The following is a 24241-nucleotide window of genomic DNA, read 5'->3' on the forward strand; positions in this document are numbered from 1 at the left end:
TAACGTGCTTTCGAACTGCTAGGTTGGCAGGAGCAGGAACCAAGCAACGGGAGCTCACCCTGTCATGGGGATTTGAACCTCCGACCTTCTGATTGGCAAGCTCTGTGGTTTAGACCACAGCACCACCCGCATCCCATTTAGGAACAGTTAGAACAAAATAAAAATATAATACGGGGATCAGGGGAGTGCTTGTGAACTGGCCTTCATGGAAATCTTGTTGTGACACACCCTGAAGGTTTTTTCCCCATTTCTCCCTTAGATTGTGGATCTGGGTATGAAACAAAATCAGAACCGTGAGGCCCTGAGGGCCCTGAGCAAGGACATGGAGACTTCAGGTGAGAGGTCTTTTCGAACATCACACATTGCAGTCCATTGTAATTGGCGACAGTTTTCCAGTGCCTTAGGCAGTCTGCCTTTCCCAACCTGCCACCTGAGATGCTTATAAAAGGAGATGCCATGGTCTGAACCTTGCAGTTCCTTTGTGCGCATATCATGTGTGCTGTTGTTGAGCTGATAGTCTCCTGTCCCTTTTCAGTCTGTCTACAGAAACCCGTTGCTTCCCAGAAGCATATGGCACATGGCAGTTTGAGAGCTCTGATGTCTGTCCAGGTCTTCCTGTGTACAGTGGTACCTCGGGTTAAGAGCTTAATTAGTTCTGGAGGTCTGTTCTTGACCTGAAACGGTTCTTAACCTGAAGACCACTTTAGCTAATGGGGCCTCCTGCTGCCGCTGTGCCGTCGTCATGCGATTTCTGTTCTCATCCTGAAGCAAAGTTCTTAACCCGAGGTAATATTTCTGTGTTAGCGGAGTCTGTAACCTGAAGCGTATGTAACCTGAAGCGTATGTAACCCGAGGTACCACTGTACCAGGGTTCCAATAATACCAATGTGCCAAAGTATAGGGCAGGTATACCTTGTGCTGTGCTGCTTGCTTTGTAAGTTTTTTTGTTAAAGCAGAACATAAAGCAGAACATAAATGTAACTTTCTCCAAGGACCCCAGATTTAGCATGTTTTCCTTGCAACTATCCTGTAAATTACACAAGGCTGACAGCTAAGGAGTTCCCAAGACCTCTTGCATGGAGAAGTGATTTGAACTTGGTACTCTAGCCACACAGGCCTCTTTACTTGTGAATGAAGTTCACATTTGTTCCTGCAATTTCGATGTCCTATATGCCTCTATGCTGAATCTAGATTGTCTTGAGACGCCTGTAGATAGATAGATAGATAGATAGATAATTTATTACAGTCGGAGACCAGCTTATAAAACACACTTGGGGGTACAATCCCAGAAGGAAAACAAACATTTAAAATAATGTACAACAATAAATTTAAAATTTATAAATGCAATAAGCGTATGGACACTTAAAACTTTAAGATGAGCTGCCGCAGAGAGATGACTCAGAGTCACCCATGGAACCAAGTTTGGGGATTTTCTTAACAAACTAGTTTGGGTCGGGGCATGGTCTGCGCCTGCAGATCTGTACACAGAATCTGGCGACCATCCGGGTCGTCTTATGATCTTTGCCTAACAAGAAAAGGTCAATTTTTTGCTTTTCCGGGAGGTCAGCGAGCCTCACCAGCAGGGGATCAATGGTCTCACTACGAGCCTCTTCATAAAGAACAAGTGCTCTGGGCTTCCTATCTCCCCCAATGAACAGGCGCAAAGTCTCTGAGCATATGGGACTTTTTTAAAGGATCCTTCCAGGACCGGCGAGGGCAGAGCCGAGCTTTTGAGACTCCTGTATTTTCTCTGACCTCTGCCTATTTTATTATTTACTGCTGGAACTATAACTGTAGATGCCACTGTAGGCATCCCAGAGCTAAACCTAATAGAAACTGCCCCTTGCCAAGCCAGCATTATTTTGAAGGATGCGATAGAAAGAATTCAGATAACAGCAAGGGCAATTTTGTTATGTGGAATAACTCTTTCATTTCTTCTTGAGCATTTTGACTACAGCAAGCTTATCAAATGCAGCTGTCTCCTTCATGCACTGTAAGAGAGGCTAAGATGGCCATCCCAGCATGAAGTGAGAAATAAGCTCATAATTGTAGAAATGAGTAATTGGCTGCAGATGCCACTGTAGAAGTTGAATGCACCGTGATTACGACAAGTTCCTATAAGGCCCTATACAGCTCAGGACCAAGTTACTTGTTGACAGACTGCCTTACCTCTTCTGTAAATGTTACAACCGCTTTTTGATTTTGCCTTAGACTTTCTATATTTGTTAGGTTTGGTTTAAATTGCTTGCATTTGTATTGTTTTGGGATGTGGTACACTCAGGTGGAGGGGAAGTCATCTGAACACCTAGAAATGTGGTGCTTGGAAATTTGAAATATGTCTTCAGCTCTGTGTTGGGCTGTCTCTTAATAATTAGATCCTTTACCTCCATACCTGTATAAATAAATCACTTTATAAGGTCAGAAGAATGGCAGTTTCTCTTCTTTTCTCGGTATCCGCTCAATAGAGCAGACAGCAGAAGTTTCATAATTCTGCTTAGTAGCAGGACAGGGAATCAGCCTGATCCCAGTCACGGCTTTTGCGTCATGAATCTTTGCAGTGCTGCTGGTAACTATAAATGCAGATGCCACTACGGGAAATAATGCAGTAACTGTAGTGTTTAGTGATAACTTATAATAGTTACTGTTACATTTCACAAATTGCGCTGGCTCCCCGCTCCCTTGCTGCCAGCCTTGAGCCTGCCCGTCCTATCCAAATGCTTTCTGGTGACACGTTAAGTTGGGTGACTAACGTCTGCCGCAAGTGGCAGCCGCGTCTCCTCTTCTCCCCGGGGAAAGATTGTGCTCAGCAAATTGCCTGGCTTCCCTCACACGCAGCAAGCCTTTTGCATTAATGAGGGCAAGGCGGAATAAACGCGCTGGGCCTGCGATGGTGCTTTGCTTCATGCGCGTCTTAGGCCAGGCCTTTGTGCTGAGTCTTTGTCCAATGATGGTCTCTGCTTTACCCCTCTCTTGTGGTATATTTCTCATTCTCAGGCAGCTTTTCAGAGTCCATTGACTTCCTCCCATCCCAGCCCCACCAACTGGGTTGCATTACTACACTTGATCTTAGCCAAAAGGCCAAGAAATGGTTGCATTCAAGAGTAGTGCTAAAGAGACCGTTTTGTCAGCCCAGGAATTTCTGTTTGCCCAGTGGAACCATCTCCCCTCAGCACCACCATCCCACGTGCTGTTCTGGGGGTTCTCCCAGCCCTCTTGAGCAAAGTTGAGGAGGGCACAGAGGGAGGAAAGGGTGGGATAAAGTCCTGTTGTGCTAGTGAGAATTCCCACGCTGATGTCCACTAGCACAACAAGTTAGTTGAATACGGCTTCCAGTTTGGTAAGGGGTAGGGCAGATCTGGGTATACAGTCATACCTCGGGTTAAAAGTGCTTCAGGTTGAGTATTTTCAGGTTACGCTCCGCGGCGACCTGGAAGTAACGCGTTATTTTCGGGTTTCGCCACTCGCGCATACGCAGACACTCAAAATGACATCACGCGCATGCGCGGAAGCGGCAAATTGCGGCCCGCAGGTGCGGGTTGCGTTCGCTTCAGGATGCAAACGGAGCTCCGGAAGGGATCCCATTCACATCCAGAGGTACCACTTTAGGATGAGAACAGAACAGAATAGAAAAGAAATCGTGTCCGGGGGTGCAGCAGCAGCGGGAGGCCCCATTAGCTAAAGTGGTACCTCAGGTTAAGAACCATTTCGGTTAAGAACAGACCTCCAGAACGAATTAAGTTCTTAACCCGAGGTACCACTGTATTTATTTTGTTAGGTGGTTGTTCTAATGAGACTTAGAGACTTAGAAGGTGTTCATGAGCTTTAGGTCAGGCATGACCAAACTTGGCCCTCCAGCTGTTTGGGTACTACAATCCCCATCATCCCTGACCACTGGTCCTCTTTGCTAGGGATGATGGGAGTTGTAGGCCCAGCTGGAGGGCCAAGTTTGGCCATGCCTGCTTTAAGTAATCAGGTAGGACCCGAACCAATGGATTCAGATGGCAAGCAGGGAGATTCCAGCTAAATATTAGGAAGAACTTTCTGACGGAAAGAGTTGTTTGGCAGTGGAAGGGACTCGCTCAGGAGGTCGTGGACTCTCCTTCGCTTCCTTGGAGGTTTTTAAGCAGAGATTGGATGATCATCTGCCATGGGTGTTTTAGTTGAGATTATTGCATTGCATTGGGTGAGACTTGATGACCCTCAGGGTCCCTTCCCACTCCACAATTCTATGATTCTTTAATGCAGATTCGTCTTCTTCTTTTCAGATAAAGTCATGGTTTGCTTTGGGAACATGTTTGTGCAGTTTGGGAAAGCAAAAACCAAGGACATGTTGCAGAGAGGTAAGAGCCCCGTTATGTTTTCTGTCACCTGCATGGAAAAATCTGTGGTTTCGAGAGCCAAGTCAATTTGCAGTTCATCATCTTGGTTCTCTTTTCATAGTTTGTACCATCTTGGCAACTTTGTGCTGATGTGGCAGATGCCGCCTGAGTGCATGCTAGCTTCTAAGGTTTTGTCACTCGCTGTCAAACTTTTGCCTGCACCCTGCAGTTATGAGGCCTGTCAACCAGCTTGATGTTATTTAAAATGAATTGGGGGGGATTGGGGGACAATTGTCCCCAGAGACAGAGGGGGGAAGAAGCTGAGTAACTGGCCACTGAAGGGGAAAGAGGACATTGTCAAAAGCCTTACTGAAATCAAGATACACTATGTCCACAGCATTCCCCTGATCCCCCAAGCTTGTAACTCTATGAGAAATGAGATTAACCTGCCATGACTTGTTTTCGAGAAACCCATGCTGGGTCTTAGTAATCACAGCATCCTTTTCTAACTGTTAACCGTTTAATTTCTGCTATGGGACCTTTCCTAGTATCGATGTCAAGCTGACCAGTTGGTAGTTACCCGAGTCTTCTCCCCTCCCCCTTTTTGAAGATGGGGACAACGTTGTATTAACTGTGTGTTTCTAGAGAATCTAAATAATTTAAATAACAACAACTTTTGAGGCCTAAAGTGACTGAAGCAAATCAGCCAAATTGTACATTACACAGAGCCCTGAACTGTTACCCAGCCAGCCTTGAGGGGAAATCCCATCCTCCTTTCAAATGCAACTGTATTATTTATTTGTATTTATTTATAAAAATATTTTTATACCGTTGTATCATAGAAACATATCGGCAGTTTACAACAGTGTATTAGTTTAGTATTCGTGTAATTAGTAGTAGTAAAGGTAAAGGTACCCCTGCCCATACGGGCCAGTCTTGACAGACTCTAGGGTTGTGCGCCCATCTCACTTAAGAGGCCGGGAGCCAGCGCTGTCCAGAGACACTTCCGGGTCACGTGGCCAGCGTGACGACGCTGCTCCGGCAAACCGGCACCAGAGCAGCACACGGAAACGCCGTTTACCTTCCCGCTATAAAGCGGTACCTATTTATCTACTTGCACTTAAGGGTGCTTTCAAACTGCTAGGTGGGCAGGAGCTGGGACTGAACGACGGGAGCTCACCCCGCCACGGGGATTCGAACCGCCGACCATGCGATCAGCAAGTCCTAGGCGCTGAGGTTTTACCCACAGCGCCACCCGCGTCCCCAATTAGTACTAGTAGTGTACAGCAAAATCCATGTGTTGGAATTTTATTGAAATTGTTGGTGTGCAAGAGATGTCCCCAAATTGTTGTGTTTAGTTGCAGTAAATAAAAAACTTTGGCTTGTAGTCGCCAGTGAGATGTAATTCATACTGGTTTAAACTGAAGCTTAAATGGGAACTGCCAACCTAGCAGTTCGAAAGCACGTCAAAGTGCAAGTAGATAAATAGGTACCGCTCTGGCGGGAAGGTAAACGGCATTTCCATGCGCTGCTCTGGTTTGCCAGAAGCGGCTTAGTCATTCTGGCCACATGACCCAGAAGCTGTATGCCGGCTCCCTCGGCCAATAAAGCGAGATGAGCGCCACAACCCCAGAGTCGGTCACGACTGGACCTAATGGTCAGGGGTCCCTTTACCTTTAATGAGTTGAAAGGGGGGGCGGCATCTTAATACAACACAACGGCAAGCTTTCCAGTGCGAAGAAAGAGTCCTTCTACTACAGTGCTTGCTCCCGAGAGACAAAGCAGGGAGTAAAGTGGGTTAATTCAGGTAGAGAGTCTTAAATCTTCCAGGTGACATTTCACTGCTTTTTCTCCAGATCAAGAACTCCTAGATGAAGAAATAGCCAAGTTGCGGAAGGAGCTGAAAGTGAAGGTCAACCGTCTATTGGAAGCTCAAGGTATTTGCCAGACAGGCTGGAATAAGGTGGCTGCGTTTGATGGGGAACAATGGGTTGGCTGGCTCTTGATCAAGTGCTCAGGGCTTAGAAGTTGCCTTCTTGCCTCCACTCTTCATGCCATCTCGATCAGCGATAGTGGTTTGGGATAACCATAGTGGTTTGGGGTGAGCAGGATTATTCTTTTAAGAGCAAGTGTACGCTTATAAATATCTGAGAATAGGCTGGTTCAAGTCTACTTATTGGGGTGTTCTCCTCTATAAGCTAAGCAAGGGGTGTAGTGGAAGCTGAGGCGAGGCAGGGTAATTTTGTTGGTTTTTGTTTAGTTTAGATCTTGACCTTCCTCTCAAAGGACCTCAGGGCAGGAAACACATCAATAATCAAACAAAGGAAATACAACAACCACGCAACGCTCCAAAAACAGTGATCTCGGGGACAATGTCTTTCAACCATCAAATGTCTGGGTGAACAGGAACCTTTTGAGATTTCCCCCGAAAGTCAGTAATGAGGGAGACAAGTGCACCTCATCCGGGAGGGCATTCTACAAATGGGGAACTACCACTGAAAAGGCTCTGTCACTGGTCAATATCAACCAGGCAGCCATGAGACCTGGCAGAGACCCAGAAGACCTTGGAGCTTCCCTACTGCTGGGGAGTGCTCTGAAACAGCCTACTTTTTGGTCAAAGTGTTTCCTCCATGGAATGAGACAATTGTAAGAAAAGGTTTCTGCGGAACAACAGCAACAACAAAATTTGTTGTACCATGTCTATCTGACTGGGTTGCCCCAGCCACTCTTGGCGGCTTCCAACAAAGTGTAAAGGAAAGCTATAAATGAGTTCAAAATTTATAGCAGTTACAGGATTCTAGATCAGAATCCTAGCGTGAGGTAGGGGGGTTTTCACCTTGGCCACCCCTGCAGCAGTCTTGACCTGGGATCAGGCCCCACACACCTACTATTTGCACTGGAGTAAATGCTCCCATTTCTGCCAATCAAAGCTTTTCTTTCAAGGCAAATTGCAGGATTTCTTTTGGGGAGGGGAGATCTGATTTGGGATCGCAGCATGGAGCAAAAGGTTTTAAACTTCAATTGGGGGGGGCACGGGGTTCCCCCACCTGCTCTGTACCTTTTGAAATTCATCCACACAATGGTTAGCTGTGTGACGGATGCCTCGCCTAGTTTGTATGGTTTCCACCATCTAAACCCCTTTCCCTCCTACCCTCCTATCAGTGTCCAAGCGAGGATACATCATTAAGCAAAGCTTTAGCCGCATTGCCACAGTGGAATGTTTTTTTCTTCTTCTTCCCTTATTGACAGTTCATAAAGCTGCAGGGCCTGAAGGTCGCCGAGTCCCTCGTGCTGTTCCAGAGCAGGCTCCTTCTTTCCTTCCCCCGTCCCCCACCAAAGAGGCTGTAGTCTTCTGAGCGTCCTTTGGCAGAAACTGAATCAATTCAAACTGTATTTGCTCACCTCTGTCCCAGCTCTAAGCTTCTTGGGCCAAATGTTTGTCCTTTACCGCTGAGCACTTCACAGCCAGTGATGGCACATCTGGTCCCCAGCAATCCAGGCAAGGGAGCCAAAGCCACACTTTGCAAAGGAAGCTGCAGATTCCCCAGTGGCTCGGCTGGTGCTTCTACTGTAGCTCCTCCTAACCTTTTTAACACTCTTCACCTCCTTGCTCTTTCTTATTTTTTTTTTTTAATTTTATTAAGAATTTCAACATAACAATTTATCAAAAATACATCATCCTCATTCCCCCCCCCATTTTTTCCCTCCCCCCAAAAGAAAAAAAATCCCTCTCACCCACCCCCAGACTTCTCTCAGCTCCTCTCTGTGGTTTTTCAGCACATATTATTCTCTGCATATTATAAAATTGTAAAGATCCTTAATTTATCTGTCCATATGTTACCAATAAAAAAAATGTGTATGTTTATTCAAACCCTGCCAAGGAGTCCAGTTCATTTTGTTGTTTCTTTAAATACTTTGTAAAAGGTTCCCATTCATCTTTAAAGTCACAGTTGTCCTTGTCGCGTAGTTTGTGTGTCAATTTCACTAATTCCGCATAGTCCATCAATTTCTCTTGCCACAGTTCTTTGGTCAGGATTTCCTCGTTCTTCCATCCTTGTGCTATTAAGACTCTTGCCACTGTTGTTGCGTACATAAAGATGTTTTTCAGTTTCCTTGGCAGGTCTTTTCCTACAATCCCTAACAAAAATGCTTCAGGCTTTTTTACAAATGTTAACTGGAACATTTTCTTCAACTCGTTATATATCATTTCCCAGAATTTTTTAATTTCACTACAGTCCCACCACATATGGTAAAAATTCCCTTCTTTTTCCTTACATTTCCAACATGTGTTTGAGCTAGTTTTATACATTCTTCCTATCTGCACTGGTGTTATATACCATCTGTACATCATTTTCATGTAATCCTTGCTCTTTCCAAAGGTAAGCCAGAGCTGAAAGGCTACAGCCTGAAGCCCTTGAGCGCCGAAGAGATGCGGTTTATGAGAAATGTGGTGGATGGTTGAAGCGGCTTCCTGGCGCGGATTTAGCAGCCGCCTCCTGCACAGAAAAAACTTGAGAGAACTGCTCGCTTTTCAAAAGGCAGATTCATGTATGCCTGAAGAAGGGGGTTTCCTGAGCTGTTGAGCATCTGATCCCTGGCATCCTTTGTTGGAGAGGTTTGGGCTTGGGTGAAGCAAAATGCTCAAGCTGGTGTCCTTCTGCGGCTTTGACAGCCTGACTGAAGCACAAGCATTGAAGCCCGAAGAGTAAGAGGTTGCAATGTTGTCGTCGTAAGATGGGTTGCTGAGTCCCGACTGCTGGAAAGGAAGCGGCAGGAACAGGACACTATGCACACGTCTTTGTACTAATAAATTGTATGCTCAAATCCAAAAGCGGTGTGGCGATGGAAAGTGTTTTTTTGTTCAGCTTGCTCGTGTTAAGATTCTTCGCCCGAGCTCATCAATTCCTATGTGTTAAAACTCTGGGCACAAAGCCCAGAAAGCCACACATGCCCCTTTTGCCCAACAGGCTGTCTTGCTGTGGGAAGGGGGTTGTGAGCCAGGTGCGCGAAAACCCCAAACGGCGCAGCTGGGAATGCTTGCCTCCTCCCTCAGCTCCTGCCAAACACCTGGCCCTTCTGCGCAGCTTCTTCCAGCTTAAAATTGGGTAGGCTGTATGGAACTGTAGGTGCTGATCATTGGTTTAAGTCAGGGTAATCGAGCCCGGGAATCCTGGCTTTGCCAGAGTAACAAAGTTGTGAGCTCTTGTCTCTTTCAACCTGCACCTTGTGTTACCAGTAGGTGGCAAACTTCTCCACTCCTGGCTTTCCAAAAGAAGCTTCATCCTGTACGTTAAATGACCGCATTAACCAGTACAGTGGTACCTCGGTTTACAAACTTAATCCGTTCCGGAAGTCCGTTCTTAAACCGAAACCGTTCTTAAACCGAGGCACCCTTTCCCTAATGAGGCCTCCTGCCGCTGCTGCCCTTCCATAGTTCGGATTCCGTTCTTAGACCAAGGTAAAGTTCGCAAACCGGGACACTACTTCCAGTTTTGCGGAATTCGTAAACCGAATAGTTCGTAAACAGGGCTGTTCTTAAACCGAGGTACCACTGTAGTTTCCATTTTTACACGATGAGGGTGCTGAGGAGTCTAGTGGGGACGTAGGTTTAGAGATAAGATTCTGTGAAGTCACTTGTAATCCTGGCCTGGACATCCACCAGTCCACTTCCTGGAAGCCTGCCGTGGCTCCCGTCTTCCCACTCTCACATCGTATTTATTTTATGTAAAATCCTCCAGGTACATTTCTCCTTCTTTGATGATGAAATCACCAGAGCTTTATGGAATAGGCTTCACGGCAAGCTCACCTACTTGTCCATCAACAGTAGGCAGATCCCTTAAGCTCCAGAGAAGACATAGAGCTCGGCAGCAACTCTGGGCAGAGCAGAAGTTACTGTGGTGATTTGTCTTGGCACTAGGGAGCAGCTGCTGCAGGTGGCATTGCCTAAGCGAGTAGGGAATCTACTGGTTCTTGCTTTTATTAGGTATTTTGTGTTTTTTATCTTGTATTTTTCTCTTGTGACCCGGCCTGAGATCTACAGATGAAGGGCAGTTACAAATTTAGTAAATACATTTTTAAAAATTAAGAAAGAATGTCAAAGGGTTAAGCGACACAATCCCATGATGGACCTGTGTGGCTGGACAAAGGTCACTTGTGACCACAAACCCAGGAATGAGGAACCTGTGGCCTTCCAGATATTGCTAGACTACAACTCCCATCATCCCTGAGCAGCAGTCATGCTGCTCAGGGCTGATAGGAGTAGCATGTGGAGGCCCACAGACTTCTTATCACTGCTGTCGTTTTCCTGTGTCTTGAAACTTTCAAAATGCCCCTTGAGCCCAAACTTGTAGGCGAGCTGGGCTCTTGGAGCATTCACAAGACCAGCCATCAAATGGCAGTCCGTGATGCAGTGAAAGCTGATCAGTGCTGCCAGGGGAAGGTAGCAATGTGCGCCCACCCTCAGAAGTGGTGTTGAGATCAGGTTATCTCACTGGAGGGGGTGAATGATGCCCAGTTGCATCTGCAAGTGCTATTCCTGGCTCTACCACCCCTGTGTTGCTCCTGCTGCCAGGCTCGAAATTCTATTCTGCTTCTTGAGAAAAAGCAGGGGATTCTCTGTACACAATCCAGTTTCTGTTCAGGGTGGTACCTTGGTACTGAAAACAACTTGGAACCCAAACACTGCAAACCCGGAAATAAGTGTTCCGGTTTGTGAACTTTTTTCAAAAGCCAAACATGCTCTGTTTTGAGTGTTATGCTTCCGATTTGAGTGCCACACTTCCATTTTGAGTGTTATGCTTTTTTTTTTTGCTATTTATTTTACTTTTTTGTTTTTGCGGCTCTTTTGTTTTTGTGATTTTGTGGGACCCAGTTCATCTACTGATGGATTGTGTGACTGCAGAACATTGTTTATTGCTTTCATTTTACGGATCAATGGTCTTGTTAGATAGTAAAATCCATGCTAAATTGCTGTTTCGGGGTGGTTTTTAAAAGTCTGGAACAGATTAATCCATTTTGCATTACTTTCTGTGGGAAAGCGCACCTTGGTTTTGGAACGCTTTGGTTTTAGAAGAGACTTCCAGAACGGATTAAGTTTGAGAACCAAGGTACCACTGCATGTATATATCCAACCTTTACACTGGAACCTGAGCAAACCCATCCACCGAAGCCTTGTGCTTTGGTTATGAGATAGGTAAAGGGACCCCTGACCATTAGGTCCAGTTGTGGCCGACTCTGGGGTTGCAGCGCTCATCTCGCTTTATTGGCCAAGGGAGCCGGCGTTCAGCTTCCGGGTCATGTGGCCAGCAGGACTAAGCTGCTTCTGGCGAACAAGAGCAGCGCATGGAAACGCCGTTTACCTTCCTGCCGGAGTGGTACCTATTTATCTACTTGCACTTTGACGTGCTTTCGAACTGCTAGGCTGGCAGGAGCAGGGACTGAGCAATGGGAGCTCACCCCGTCGCGGGGATTCGAACCGCCGACCTTCTGATCAGCAAGTCCTAGGCTCTGTAGTTTAACCCACAGCGCCACCCGCATCCATTTGCTTATGAGATAGTTATCTCCAAATAGCTAAATCCTGTAACATGACAGGCTTGTTCTAGACCTGTAAGCTTAGATTCTTTAGGTTCAACTTCATTCCTTATAGCAGTGAGTGTGCAAAAGGGAAGGAAGGGGTACACTTCCAGGGAAACAGTTATTGAGGACCAGAAGGTGGTTCTGGTATGCTCTGCCTCGCTGCCACCCCATAACATTATTCTCTAGTCAAGAACCAAAGGGACATGTTTCTGGGTCCTTAGCAGTACTAAGGCATTAATTTTTATTCATGCTTGCTGCAATGCATTTTAGTCACAGCAGTGGGTCTTTGGGTGGGACGCATCACTCTTTTCAGCCTTGCATGTGGAAGGTGCCAGTTGATTTGCTGCAATCAGTTGGCGGAGCAACAATTGTTTTCCTCCCCTGGCTGTCGCCCCCACGGACGCTGTCCATGTTAAGCACTGCTTGCACCTGGCCAGGTGAGTAGTGCACCATCTTCCTGCCCCAAAACACGGTGCAATAGACCCGACTTTTGCAACATGCCCAGGTTAAAAGCTGTTCTGTGTCCAGTGCTTGGTCAGCCTGCTGGGAAAGGGAATCTTCTCAACAGCGTACCTGAAGCTCCCCAAAGTGGAGGAAATCCCTGCAGACACATAACTGAGGCAGCAAAGCCGGCAAGGACCTCACTTCAACTCCAGAGCCCGGACACACACACACACACACACACTCCGACATCTGACCATTTCTCCGCTGCAATGTTTAAACTTTCTGCTGCGTCTGAAAAGACTTGAAAAGCTGCCTCAGCTGTTTCTTCCTGTCATTGTTGTAGCCTGAAATGAAAGCGATAACAAGGTGTTACATGTGACTTGTCCCCTTCCACGGAGCGAGGAGATAATCTGCCTCTCTGGCTGAGCTGTGGCTCAGTCAGTTTGAAAGTGTGCCCCCAGGAAACGCTGCAGGAGCTTCTCCCCCCCCCCCCTAGTACTACCTGACAGCCTGTGATAGGCGCTGAGACTGATGGAGTTGGAGGTGGGAAGAGAGAGCCGAGTCTCCTCAAGTCAGCATCAAGCAAAGAATGGACCACAACACTGTGATAATCTGTACTGTGTGCCTTTTGGGAAGCTATTCAAGTGAAATGGGTGGTGAAGTTGAGGGGGTTGCGGTGGCTTAAAGCAGCAACGCATAAGGGATTTTTAAAAAAGAAGTATGATAATATCAGTATCATCTCCAAGAATATTGAATGAATGGCCAGCAGCAACTTAAAACAGCTAGGCTGATTCAGAAACAACTACCCTGAATTAACCTGTCAGGATCTATTCCCATAATTCCTGCTCTGGAGGGGAGGACTTGAACCAGTGGATTCAAGTTACAGTCATAACTCGAGTTGAATGTGCTTCAGGTTGAGCGCTTTCGGGTTGCGCTTCACGGCAACCCAGAAGTAATGGAGCGCGTTACTTCTGGGTTTCGCCGCATGCACAGACGCTCAAAAGGATGTCACGCGCATGCACGTAAGTGGTAAAACGCGACCCACGCACGTGCAGACACGCTGTCGCGTCTTGCGTTCTATTCGGGATGCGAACGGGGCTCCGGAACAGATCCCGTTCGCATCCCGAGGTACCACTGTACAAGAAAGGAGATTCTGACTAAACATCAGGGGAAACTTTCTGACTGTAGAAGAAGAAGAAGAGTTTGGATTTGATATCCCGCCTTTCACTCCCTTTAAGGAGTCTCAAAGCGGCTCACAATCTCCTTTCCCTTCCTCCCACACAACAAACACTCTGTGAGGTGAGTGGGGCTGAGAGACTTCAGAGAAGTGTGACTGGCCCAAGGTCACCCAGCAGCTGCATGTGGAGGAGCGGAGACGCAAACCCGGTTCCCCAGATTACGAGACTACCGCTCTTAACCACTACACCACACTGGCACTGTAGGAGCTGTTTGACAGTGGAACCGTCTCCCTCGGAGGTTGTGGACTCTCCTTGGAGGCTTTTAAGTAGAGGTTGGTCATTTGTCATGGATGCTTTAGCTGAGATTCCTGCATTGCAGGGGTGGAACTAGGTGACCCCAGGGAAGGGAAGAGAAGGGACCATGAGAAAACTCACTTGCTCTATGATTCTATGCCTCAGGGTTCTGTCCTCTCCCCCATGCTTTTCAACATCTACATGCAGCCGCTGGGAGAGATCATCAGGGGGTTTGGGCTGGGTGTTCATCAGTATGCGGATGATACCCAGCTCTACCTCTCTTTCAAATCAGAACCAGTGAAGGCAGTGAAGGTAATATGTGAGTGCCTGGAGGCGGTTGGAGGTTGGATGGTGGCTAACAGATTGAGGTTGAATCCTAACAAGACAGAAGTACTGTTTTGGGGGGACAGGAGGCAGGCTGGTGTGGAGGACTCCCTGGTCCTGAATGGGGTAACTGTGCCCCTGAAGGACCAGGTGCGCAGCCTGGGAGTCATACTGGACTCACAGCTGTCTATGGAGGCACAGGTCAAATCTGTGTCCAGGACAGCTGTTTACCAGCTCCATCTGGTACGCAGGGTGAGACCCTTCCTGCCTGCGGACTGCCTCGCTAGAGTGGTGCATGCTCTGGTTATCTCCCGCTTGGACTACTGCAATGCACTCTACGTGGGGCTACCTTTGAAGGTGACCTGGAAACTACAACTAATCCAGAATGCGGCAGCTAGACTGGTGACTGGGAGCGGCCGCCAAGACCACATAACACCGGTATTGAAAAACCTACATTGGCTCCCAGTACGTTTCTGAGCACAATTCAAAGTGTTGGTGTTGACCTTTAAAGCCCTAAATGGCCTCAGTCCAATATACCTGAAGGAGCGTCTCCACCCCCATTGTTCTGCCTGGACACTGAGGTCCAGCTCCGAGGGCCTTCTGGCGGTTCCCTCACTGTGAGAAGCCAAGTTACAGGGAACCAGGCAGAGGGCCTTCTCGGTGGTGGCACCTGCCCTGTGGAATGCCCTCCCACCAGATGTCAAAGAGAACAACAACTACCAGACTTTTAGAAGACATCTGAAGGCAGCCCTGTTTAGGGAAGCTTTTAATGTTTAAAAGACTACTGTATTTTAGTACTCTGTTGGAAGCCGCCCAGAGTGGCTGGGGAAACTCAGCCAGATGGGCGGGGTATAAATAATAAATTATGATGATGATGATGTTGATGATGATGATGATCCCAGCCACCGCTCTCCAGTGCCGAGATGGGTTTGACACATCTGGGGGTGGGGAAACAGCAACGCCTGCAGCCCCCACCCTGCCTATGTCTCCTAAGAGCCACTCGGCTGAATACCTAGGTGGGTGTTTGCAACGAAGCCGTTCATGGGTGTGTCCAGATTCCCATCCTCTCTGCTGACGGGACCGTCGTTCCAGATTAGGTCAAAGCCTCCGACACGCTTCTCCTTCCCCGTCAACCTGTAGGAGCAAAGGCTTGAGAGTCAAGGGCAGGCCTGTATCCTTTGCTCTGCATCTCCCTTCCTGGGATGGATTTGCTCATCCAAGCTCCAACCTTGGAGGGGATGTCGAGATGGCAGCTTGGGAGGACAGAGGTGAGTTTAGCGCTTATCCGTCTCCTGTACAAGGGCTGCATGCCATTGAGAATTCAGAAAACTTTCTGATGATCACCCTACAACAGAGCGATCCACCTGGTTTATTGACCCAGCGCTTTCCTGGCAAGGTGTGTTGGCATATATCGTCTTCCTTAATTGCCCCGAGTCTTTTAAAGGGAGTGGATTAGGAACAGAAATAAACTTTGCTTCGGCTGCCCGGTTATTAATTGCATTGAACTGGAAAGGGGGGAAAGTACCAACAGTAAGGGAATGGCAGAATAAGTTATTAGACTATGCAGAATTGGCTCAATTGACAGATAGATTAAGGGGAAATACAGAACAATCATTCACGCAAAAATGGGATATGTTTAAGAAATACCTACAAAAATATAACAATGACATAACATCTATGGCAGAGTTTGAATGACCCTTGTGTAACTTAAATACTACTAAGCAAGGGGAAACGGTATGGTATGTTATAAGAAAGTACTAGAAACTATAGTAAGAGTAAGGTAAGTAGTATAACTACATTCAGTGTTGTAAATGTAATTTACATCGGGAAATGACAGGAAGTCTGTTTTCATATAATTTAGTTTACTGGATTTTTATTTTGGTTTATTTTTGTTTAGTTAGAAATTATAAGAAAAGAGCATGTACAAATACAAGTTTAAATCAATATTTAATGGTATAACTATTTAAGGCTGTACATGTACCTAAGATTGTGTATGGATGTCAATTAATAATAAGAAAATTTATTTAAAAACAAAAACAAATAAACTTTGCCTCAGGAGGAACCCAGGAAGAAGTTCCTGCAAAAGGAGGTTGGAGAGACCGAGGAGGACTGGGTGGTTTTGCAGAAAAATGGTCAGAAAAGCAGGTTTGAAACATCTCCCATGAAATTGCACTTGGCTTTGAATGCACTGCATAAGATTGAGGGTTGCAGCACTTGAGAATGCAGGAAAACTGTGGGAGTCGTAAGCAGTGCACATGTCTTGTTGCTTATTTCCATAGGGCAAAGACTCCTGCTTCACCCTCAGGTGGCTCAACAGTGCGGAAGGCACACTATAAAGGTTAGCAGAGCCAACTGAGAGTCCCATGGACTGCAAGAAGATCAAACCTATCCATTCTGAAGGAAATCGGCCCTGAGTGCTCACTGGAAGGACAGATCCTGAAGCTGAGGCTCCAAGACTTTGGCCACCTCATGAGAAGAGAAGACTCCCTGGAAAAGACCCTAACATTAGGAAAGATTGAGGGCACAAGGAGACAGGGACGACAGAGAACGAGATGGTGGGACAGTGTTCTCGAAGCTGCCAGCATGAGTTTGACCAAACTGCGGGAGGCAGTGGAAGACAGGAGGGCCTGGCGTGCTCTGGTCCAGGGGGTCACGAAGAGTTGGACACGACTAAACGACTCAACAGCAACAGAGCCAACTGAAATGACAGGCACGAGGCACACAGGCTAAGTGCTCTACTCACCTGCCCTCCATGTCCACTATGTTCAGGGTGTCCTCCAGAAGATGGGTCTTGAGTTCATAGTCCTCCTGGCTGCTGGCCGTGAGGGAGGGGGAAGCATTAACTTCGAGAAGCCACCTGCCAAGGACAGCAAAAGAGAGCAATGGGGGCTGGAAGGGGCTGAGAGCCATTGTGGTGTAGTGGTTAAGAGCGATAGACTCGTAATCTGGGGAACCGGGTTTGATTCCCCGCTCCTCCACCTGCAGCTGCTGGGTGACCTTGGGCCAGTCACACTTCTCTGAAGTCTCTCAGCCCCACTCACCTCACAGAGTGTTTGTTGTGGGGGAGGAAGGGAAAGGAGAATGTTAGCCGCTTTGAGACTCCTTCGGGTAGTGATAAAGAGGGATATCAAATCCAAACTCTTCTTCTTCTTCTTCTTTGTGTGCTTAACGCACCTGGAGCTAAGGAGATCGGGCTTGTGGCTTGTCTTTTCATCGTGGATCCGTGTGGTTTGGTGAAGGGGAGGCGGTTCACCGATGCAAAACTGTCCTGTGGAGGCTGACTGGTTGATACGGGTGCGAGAGGTGCGTTCCTTTCTCCTCCTGTGATGAGGCTGCATTTTAATGTTTCGATGTTGTATTTTAATCTTGTTTTTAAGTTGTATTCATTCAACTTGTTTTTATTATTGCTTGTTAGCCGCCCTGAGCCTGGCCTTGGCTGGGGAGGGCAGGGTATAAATAAAAATTATTATTATTATTATTATTATTATTATTATTATTATTATTAGATGAAGCATGCAGAATCCTGCTTCATTCGTCGGCCAGCCTGCTGTCTTTGAGGAAGTGTCCCTATAGGTGAGGAAATTAAAGGGGTGTATCTGAGCACGCTACCAGACTGTGCTATTTGTGCCATCAGTGGCTTGTAGGGGAAGCAAGTTTGGGGCTTTCCCCAACAACCTTGCCAACTGCTTCATCCCATAGGACTGAATGGGACTACTGAGAATTCAGCCCCTTCTAACCTCCATAGACCCTCCCTGGATTCTTCTGCTTGGTCATAGAAGAAGAAGAGAAGAGTTTGGACTTGATATCCCGCCTTTCACTCCCCTTAAGGAGTCTCAAAGCGGCTAACAATCTCCTTTCCCTTCCTCCCCCACAGCAAACACTCTGTATACCTGAAGGAGCGTCTCCACCCCCAACGTTCTGCCCGGATGCTGAGGTCCAGTGCCGAGGGCCTTCTGGCGGTTCCCTCGCTGCGAGAAGCCAAGTTACAGGGAACCAGGCAGAGGGCCTTCTCGGTGGTGGCGCCCGCCCTGTGGAACGCCCTCCCACCAGATGTCAAAGAGATAAGCAACTACCTGACATTGAGAATACATCTGAAGACAGCCCTGTTTAGGGAAGATTTTAATGTGTGACATTTTAATGTATTTTTTATCTTTGTTGGAAGTCGCCTAGAGTGGCTGGGGAAACAATAGGAAACAATGGTACAAATAAATTATTATTATTATTATTATTATTATTATTACTATTATTATTATTATTATTATTATTATTACTATTGTTATTATTATTGGTGAGGTGAGTGAGGTTGAGAGACTTCAGAGAAGTGTGACTGGCTCAAGGTCACCCAGCAGCTGCATGTGGCGGAGCGGGGAAGCAAACCCGGTTCACCAGATTACGAGTCCACCGCTCTTAACCACTACACCACGCTGACTCTCATACTACAGTGGGCACAATGTACATGCTGTCAAGATGGGCAGAAACGACTGGCACGCTCTCCTCCGTTGGCTTCTCCATCTTCCATTGCCCGCCATATCTCTTCCCGCTTCTGTCCATCCTTGAGGTCAATGCCTTAAGTGGAGGAATATTCTGTCCCGTGCAACTCTACGAGCTGCAGTAAGATCCAAGCCAGAACCTATTCCAGCCTTTGCCAACCTGGTGCCCTCCAGATGTTTTGGACTACAGCCCATCAGTGGCAGTCCGAAACATCTGGGTGGTACCAGGTTAGTGAAGGCTGCCCTATCCCAGTTGACTTGCCCTGGGTTCCGTTCCCTAGTCTAAGCTAACTGCCTTTGGAAGGTGGCTGGCACCCATCTCTCTAGAGAGGCAAGAAAGTACACCTCCTCTCCTGGGTGCAAGCCTGGTCAGGGTATATATGGGGGTCCTGGTCTCCCCTCTCAGCCTCGCTGATGCAATACATCTGGCACCAGCCTGGCTGCAGTTGCAGCAAGGTGCCATTGAACCATGGGCATAGTCAGGACATTTTTTGGGGGACGACGACTTTTTTTAGGGGGGCAGGACTGACCTGATTGGTCAGTTGGTTAAGTATTTCTATTGTTTTACTTGGTCTAGGGGAGGAGCAGCAGTAATAATAATAATAATAATAATAATAATAATAATAATACCCCACCCATCTGGCTGGGTTTCCCCAGCCACTCTGGGCAGCTCCCAACACAATACAGTGGTACCTCTGGTTGCGAATGGGATCCGTTCCGGAGTCCCATTCGCAACATGAGCAGAACGCAACCCGCAACTGCGGGACGTCATTTTGCGCACCTGCGCAAGCTGCGAAACCCAGAAGTAACCCTTTCCGGTACTTCTGGGTCGCCGGGGGAAGCAACCTAAAAAAAGGATCACGAAGCAAACACAACACGAGGTATGACTGTATTAAAAGCACAATAAAGCGTCAAACGTTAAAAACTTCCCAAAACGCCCTCCCACCAGACGTCAAAGAGAAAAACTACCAAACTTTTAGAAGACATCTGAAGGCAGCCCTGTTCAGGGAAGCTTTTAAAGTTTAATAGGTTATTGTATTTTAGTGTTCTGTTGGAAGCCGCCCAGAGTGGCTGGGGAAACCCAGCCAGATGGGCGGGGTATAAATAAATTATTATTATTATTATTATTATTATTATTATTATTATTATTATTATTATTATTATTATTATTCCCGTTCTCATGAATCCTGGGAGGTTTAGGACCAGAGTCTTCCTTCTCCTAGATGGGCTACCTTCCCAGGTAAGCAAGCCCCATCTGCCCCAGACTTTTGAAGACCTGGGTGCAAATTCCCACCCAAAGGCTCTGGGAAGAGCCAGCTGAATAATGCAAAGAAGCTGGGCTACAGTCCTCTAACTGCAAGGCCCCGGGATTTGCTACTCGGTCTCTGTCGAGAGCCAAGGGAGGCAGGCTCCATGTTCCTCTGAGCGCGTCAGACAATGCAGAGTCGCTGCTCCAGACTGGCGTCTGCTTATCGGCTCCTTTTAAATAAAGCTGTCCCCAGGGTTGTGGCAGAGGCACCGGAGCAATGCTGACAAGCCACCAAGGCGCTAATTGAACCAGCAGCCACAGCAGAGGGAGGGAAGGGGGGCAAGGCCAAGAGGGCAGAGCTCGAAAGGAGAGTGGCAGGTCTGAACTTGATTGTGCCAGATTTCCTTGCCAAGGGCGGAGGGGAAACATGGCTGGGCAGGCGAGAGGATGGCTGGAGGCTAGAACGGCGAGAAAAGGCACAATCCTGCCTTGATGACCTCTTCTCCCTTTGGACAATGGAAGGGAATGGCAAGAAGCAAAGGGTCCCCTCCAACTACATTTGCCCCTGCAAACGAAAATTGGATTTAAACCAGTTTCAATTTCCCCAACCCCCCGAGACTTACTGCATTGTGAGAAAACTGAGAATTCTGTTAAAGAGTCCTATTCCCTACGGATCTACGCTTTCCCCTCGGAATACAGCAGTTAAGACAGCCAACGACCATAATTCAATATCCACCTACGTGGGGGAACTCCCCACCCCCATGAAACCCATAGGGACTTCCTTCAGAGGAGGCATGGATAGGAGTGTGTTGAAAACTCTGTAGGGCTCTGAATCGGCCTTCCCCAACTTGGTGCCCTCCAAATGTTGTCGTGTTGCAGGAATTTATGTATAGGTTGGGGTTGGGGGGTTGCCCCTCCAGCAGATATCATGCGCATGCAGCCCACTACCAAAACCAGCACAATCACTTTTGTGACTTTTGTGATTTGTCCCCACAAAACACTTCATCACAGTTTCTTCCTATCTATTCAAAGGACCTCTGCTGCACAATACCAAGTGTAAGAATTCACTGATAAATGTCTCTATGTACTGGCTCACTGGGGAAACTTCAGAAATTCATATAGACATGTAAGCTCAGCTCCTCAGCAGCCCCTCTGCCTGAGTGATAATCCCTGGCCTCCTGATACCTGAGTGCCAGACAGGTAGCCATTCCAGAAATAAACCCAGATGAAGACAAAAGGATGTGATTAACTTGGCTGGGCAACAGGGAAATGTAAATATCATTTTTGTTTCACTTGATGGGTGTTTGGTGGAGGGCAAGGAGAACCATGGGGCAGGGTCCAGGATGCTCAGATTACGGCCACCAGACCTCCCCTTTCATGATGTAACCGTGATGTATGAGTGGTGTAGTTTGGGGGGGGTGTGACATGGGGATTAGCAGCTAATAAAAGTTGGGGTTCTCTTTTGTTCGGGGCTTCCATCTTGTTCCACCTTGTGGCAGGTGGGAGTCCTGTCGCGACAGTCTTCAACAAAGACCAAGCCTACTGGCTGCTGTTTTGCTCTGGTATTCCTGGCTGGTGTCCTTGTTTTTTGTCCAAGGGAGCCCTCAGATTTCTCCATTAACAGTCGGTACTCCCAGCTCCCAGCAGCCAGTGCAGCAAATGGTCAGGCATGATGGGAGTTGTAGTCTAGAGCAGAAGGCTGCTCTTAACCCTCCTTCTACTTTGGTTATCTGAATCCACTATGTGGCAGCCCTGTTGTGTGATATTGGAAAGAGCCACATAACTGGATATTGGGAGCAGATGAGATACCCATGAACCCTTAAAAAATCTCCTGTTTCCAACGCCTTGCAATCTTTCCTTCCTTCCTTTGAACTGTCTGCTGCCCAGCTAGCCCTTCCAGTTCCTGCTGTCTCTCCTCTTCCTCCTCCTCCTCTTCTGATCCAGAGCAACTCCCTTCCCTTGGGAGTATCCTCTGACCCTCTCCCCCCCCCCCCCTTACGGCTTGAGGTCTTGGTCGATCAGGATATCGTAGCCGTAGAGCTCAAAGCAGTGCTTGTCGCTGATGATGACTTTCTGGACGCTCTGCAGACTCTTGATGAAAATGTTGTCCATCTCGGCAAAGAGGTTCTCCACGGCTTCCGCCCCGTGCTTGGCCGTCAGGTAGAGGCGAAACTTCTGGATCATCCACTTGCAGCCCTGCCGACAAAGAGGTTGCACAAAACAAGTGAAATACAGTGGTACCTCGGGTTAAGTGCTTAATTTGTTCCGGAGGTCCGTACTTAACCTGAAACTGTTCTTAACCTGAAGCACCACTTTAGCTAATGGGGCTTCCAGCTGCTGCCGCGCTGCCGGAGCCCGATTTCTGTTCTCATCCTGAAGCAAAGTTCTTAACCTGAAGCACTATTTCTGGGTTAGCGGAGTCTGTAACCTGAAGCGTACGTAACCTGAAGCGTCTGTAACCCGAGGTACCACTGTACCGTGAAAATCCCTGAAACGAGAAGTAATCGACTAGAAATATTATCTTATGAAAATAAACTAAATAATAAGAATCAAAGAGTTTAAGGGGGAAAAATCTAAAACAGCTTATCTTGTATTCCTTTCTTTGAATTTGTGCCATTTAGGTTTTTAAAACCTTTCCGTAAAGGCAACACTAGAATTTTCACAGCGGAGTCCCCAACTCTTTACTACTGGGCTTTGCTTCCTCTAAATTGGCTTTGTTTAAAACTTGCCACTTGGGTTTCCAAACCTTTTTTGTAAATTCAATATTAGAAATTGTACCTTTGAGTCCTCAGTCCTTTATTGCTAAGCTTTGCTTCACCTAGGTCGGCCCAGGATTATAAATATTTCAGAATTTTTGGGAGTTCTACCCCCTTCATGTGAATTTTGGTCATTTAAGGTTCATGATTTTTCTATTTCCTTCTGAGGAAACTGAATAGTTCAGTGAAACGATGTTTGTAGCTGGCATCCCATTAAGGCTTCATTCAATTTGAGGTTTTTCTACTTTTTTCCTTAAACTCTGTGATTTTTATTATTGAGTTTATTTTCATAAGATAATATTTCTAGTCAATTAGTTCTCGTTTCAGGGATTTTCATGGTATTTCATTTGTTTTGTGCAATTTCTACTGACTGCCAACAAAGAGGGGCACAGAGAGGTGGGTTTGGGCTGGGGAGGCTCGGGTTCAAATCCCCACTCGTCCCCCGCCTCTCAGTTTACTCTACCTCTCAAGATTGCTAAGAGACCAAAAGAGATCAGCTGTTGCTCTGAGCTCTGTGGAAAAAGGGTGAGCCCTAAACAGGATCGATAGACTGGACACAGGCCAAAACAACCAAGAGTGGCAGTGGCAGCTGCTTATAAAAACCCAACTCGGCATCTAGCGTTGGTACTCCATTTATATCACAAGAATGTTTCCATGAGGCTGGTAGCCCAGCAGCTGGTGGGACGGCAGCAATGTCAAGTACCTTACAGGAACAGCACAGTACTGAGGCACTCCCTGCACCTAAAGTATTGCGCTCAGAGTGTGGCTCCCCAGGCCTCTTCAACTAGCCCTTGCGTAGGGCTGGGCAAGCTCTGGTTTTCAACATCGCGATGTATCTATCAGCAGCTAAACATTGCGATATCATGATGTCTGAAATAGGGAGGGAGCTGTGTAGAGGCACCGGCTGGCTTCACGTGTTTTTCCCCCACAGTGATTTTTGCACGGATTCAAAATATATTGCCAGGTCAAAAAAGTATAAAACTGATTTCATGAAATGGACTTCAAACTGGTTTGGGGCAATAGATCGATGTATTGGTGCCTGGTGCCTTCATTATACACCTGGGGAGAGCATTCGACATATGGGGAGCCACTGCAGAGGAGGCCCCGTCCTCGTGTTGCCACCCTCCAGACCTCTTGAGGAGGAGGCACATGAAAGGAGGGTCTCAGAAGATGATCTCAGGTTCTGGGTAAGTACCTATGAAAAGAGGCAGCCCTTGAGGTTTCCAGTTCCCCCAGCCATAAGTGAGAGCCCAGGGGTGAAGACGGAGGTGGTTTCAAAGTGCCCTATGTACCTCCCCTGGAGTGAACCCCACCCTCAATTCAGTTTGAAGTAACTTGGACTGATTCAGTTTTAGTTGGGCAAAGTTCATGTTACCAACACACTTTCTTTCCTTGCCTGGTTTCCAGAGGAGTTTTGCAATTGTTTTTAAATCCCTGAAAGTTTTTTTAAAAAGCAGAGCTGGCAGACATACACATCACTTTAAATGTGCATGTGCCACTTTTGAACAGCCCACCTGATAGCGAAAGGAGGGGAAAGAATTGAGACCAAACCTTGCATTTGGCTTACTGTATGTGCAGGGACATGGGTGGCGCTGTGGGTTAAACCACAGAG

The 24241-nt window shown here is 47.2% G+C and overlaps 2 protein-coding genes across 4 annotated transcripts in view; one reads left to right on the forward strand and one right to left on the reverse strand.

Moving 5' to 3' along the window:
- Nucleotides 1-9150, forward strand: part of PDRG1 (p53 and DNA damage regulated 1) — an 11452-nt gene extending 2302 nt beyond the window's left edge. Inside the window, 4 exon segments of the mRNA XM_083507793.1 lie at nucleotides 260-335; nucleotides 4266-4340; nucleotides 6176-6256; nucleotides 8699-9150. Of these exon segments, the coding sequence (XP_083363919.1) occupies nucleotides 260-335; nucleotides 4266-4340; nucleotides 6176-6256; nucleotides 8699-8781 (315 nt within the window). The 3' untranslated portion in view covers nucleotides 8782-9150.
- A 2950-nt stretch (nucleotides 9151-12100) lies between these two features.
- Nucleotides 12101-24241, reverse strand: part of TTLL9 (tubulin tyrosine ligase like 9) — a 55251-nt gene continuing 43110 nt past the window's right edge. For 2 of the 3 annotated variants that reach the window (XM_083507590.1, XM_083507589.1), the window contains exons 11-14: nucleotides 21873-22069; nucleotides 16878-16991; nucleotides 15147-15268; nucleotides 12101-12682 (exon numbers count right to left, since the gene is read on the reverse strand). In XM_083507590.1, the coding sequence (XP_083363716.1) occupies nucleotides 12612-12682; nucleotides 15147-15268; nucleotides 16878-16991; nucleotides 21873-22069 (504 nt within the window). In that variant the 3' untranslated portion in view covers nucleotides 12101-12611. The remainder of the gene's footprint in view (nucleotides 12683-15146; nucleotides 15269-16877; nucleotides 16992-21872; nucleotides 22070-24241) is intronic. The other variant, XM_083507591.1, reaches the window with a different exon arrangement.

The sequence above is a fragment of the Podarcis liolepis genome (genome assembly GCF_965112155.1).
Source record: "Podarcis liolepis genome assembly, chromosome: 6".
Lineage (NCBI taxonomy): Eukaryota > Metazoa > Chordata > Lepidosauria > Squamata > Lacertidae > Podarcis > Podarcis liolepis.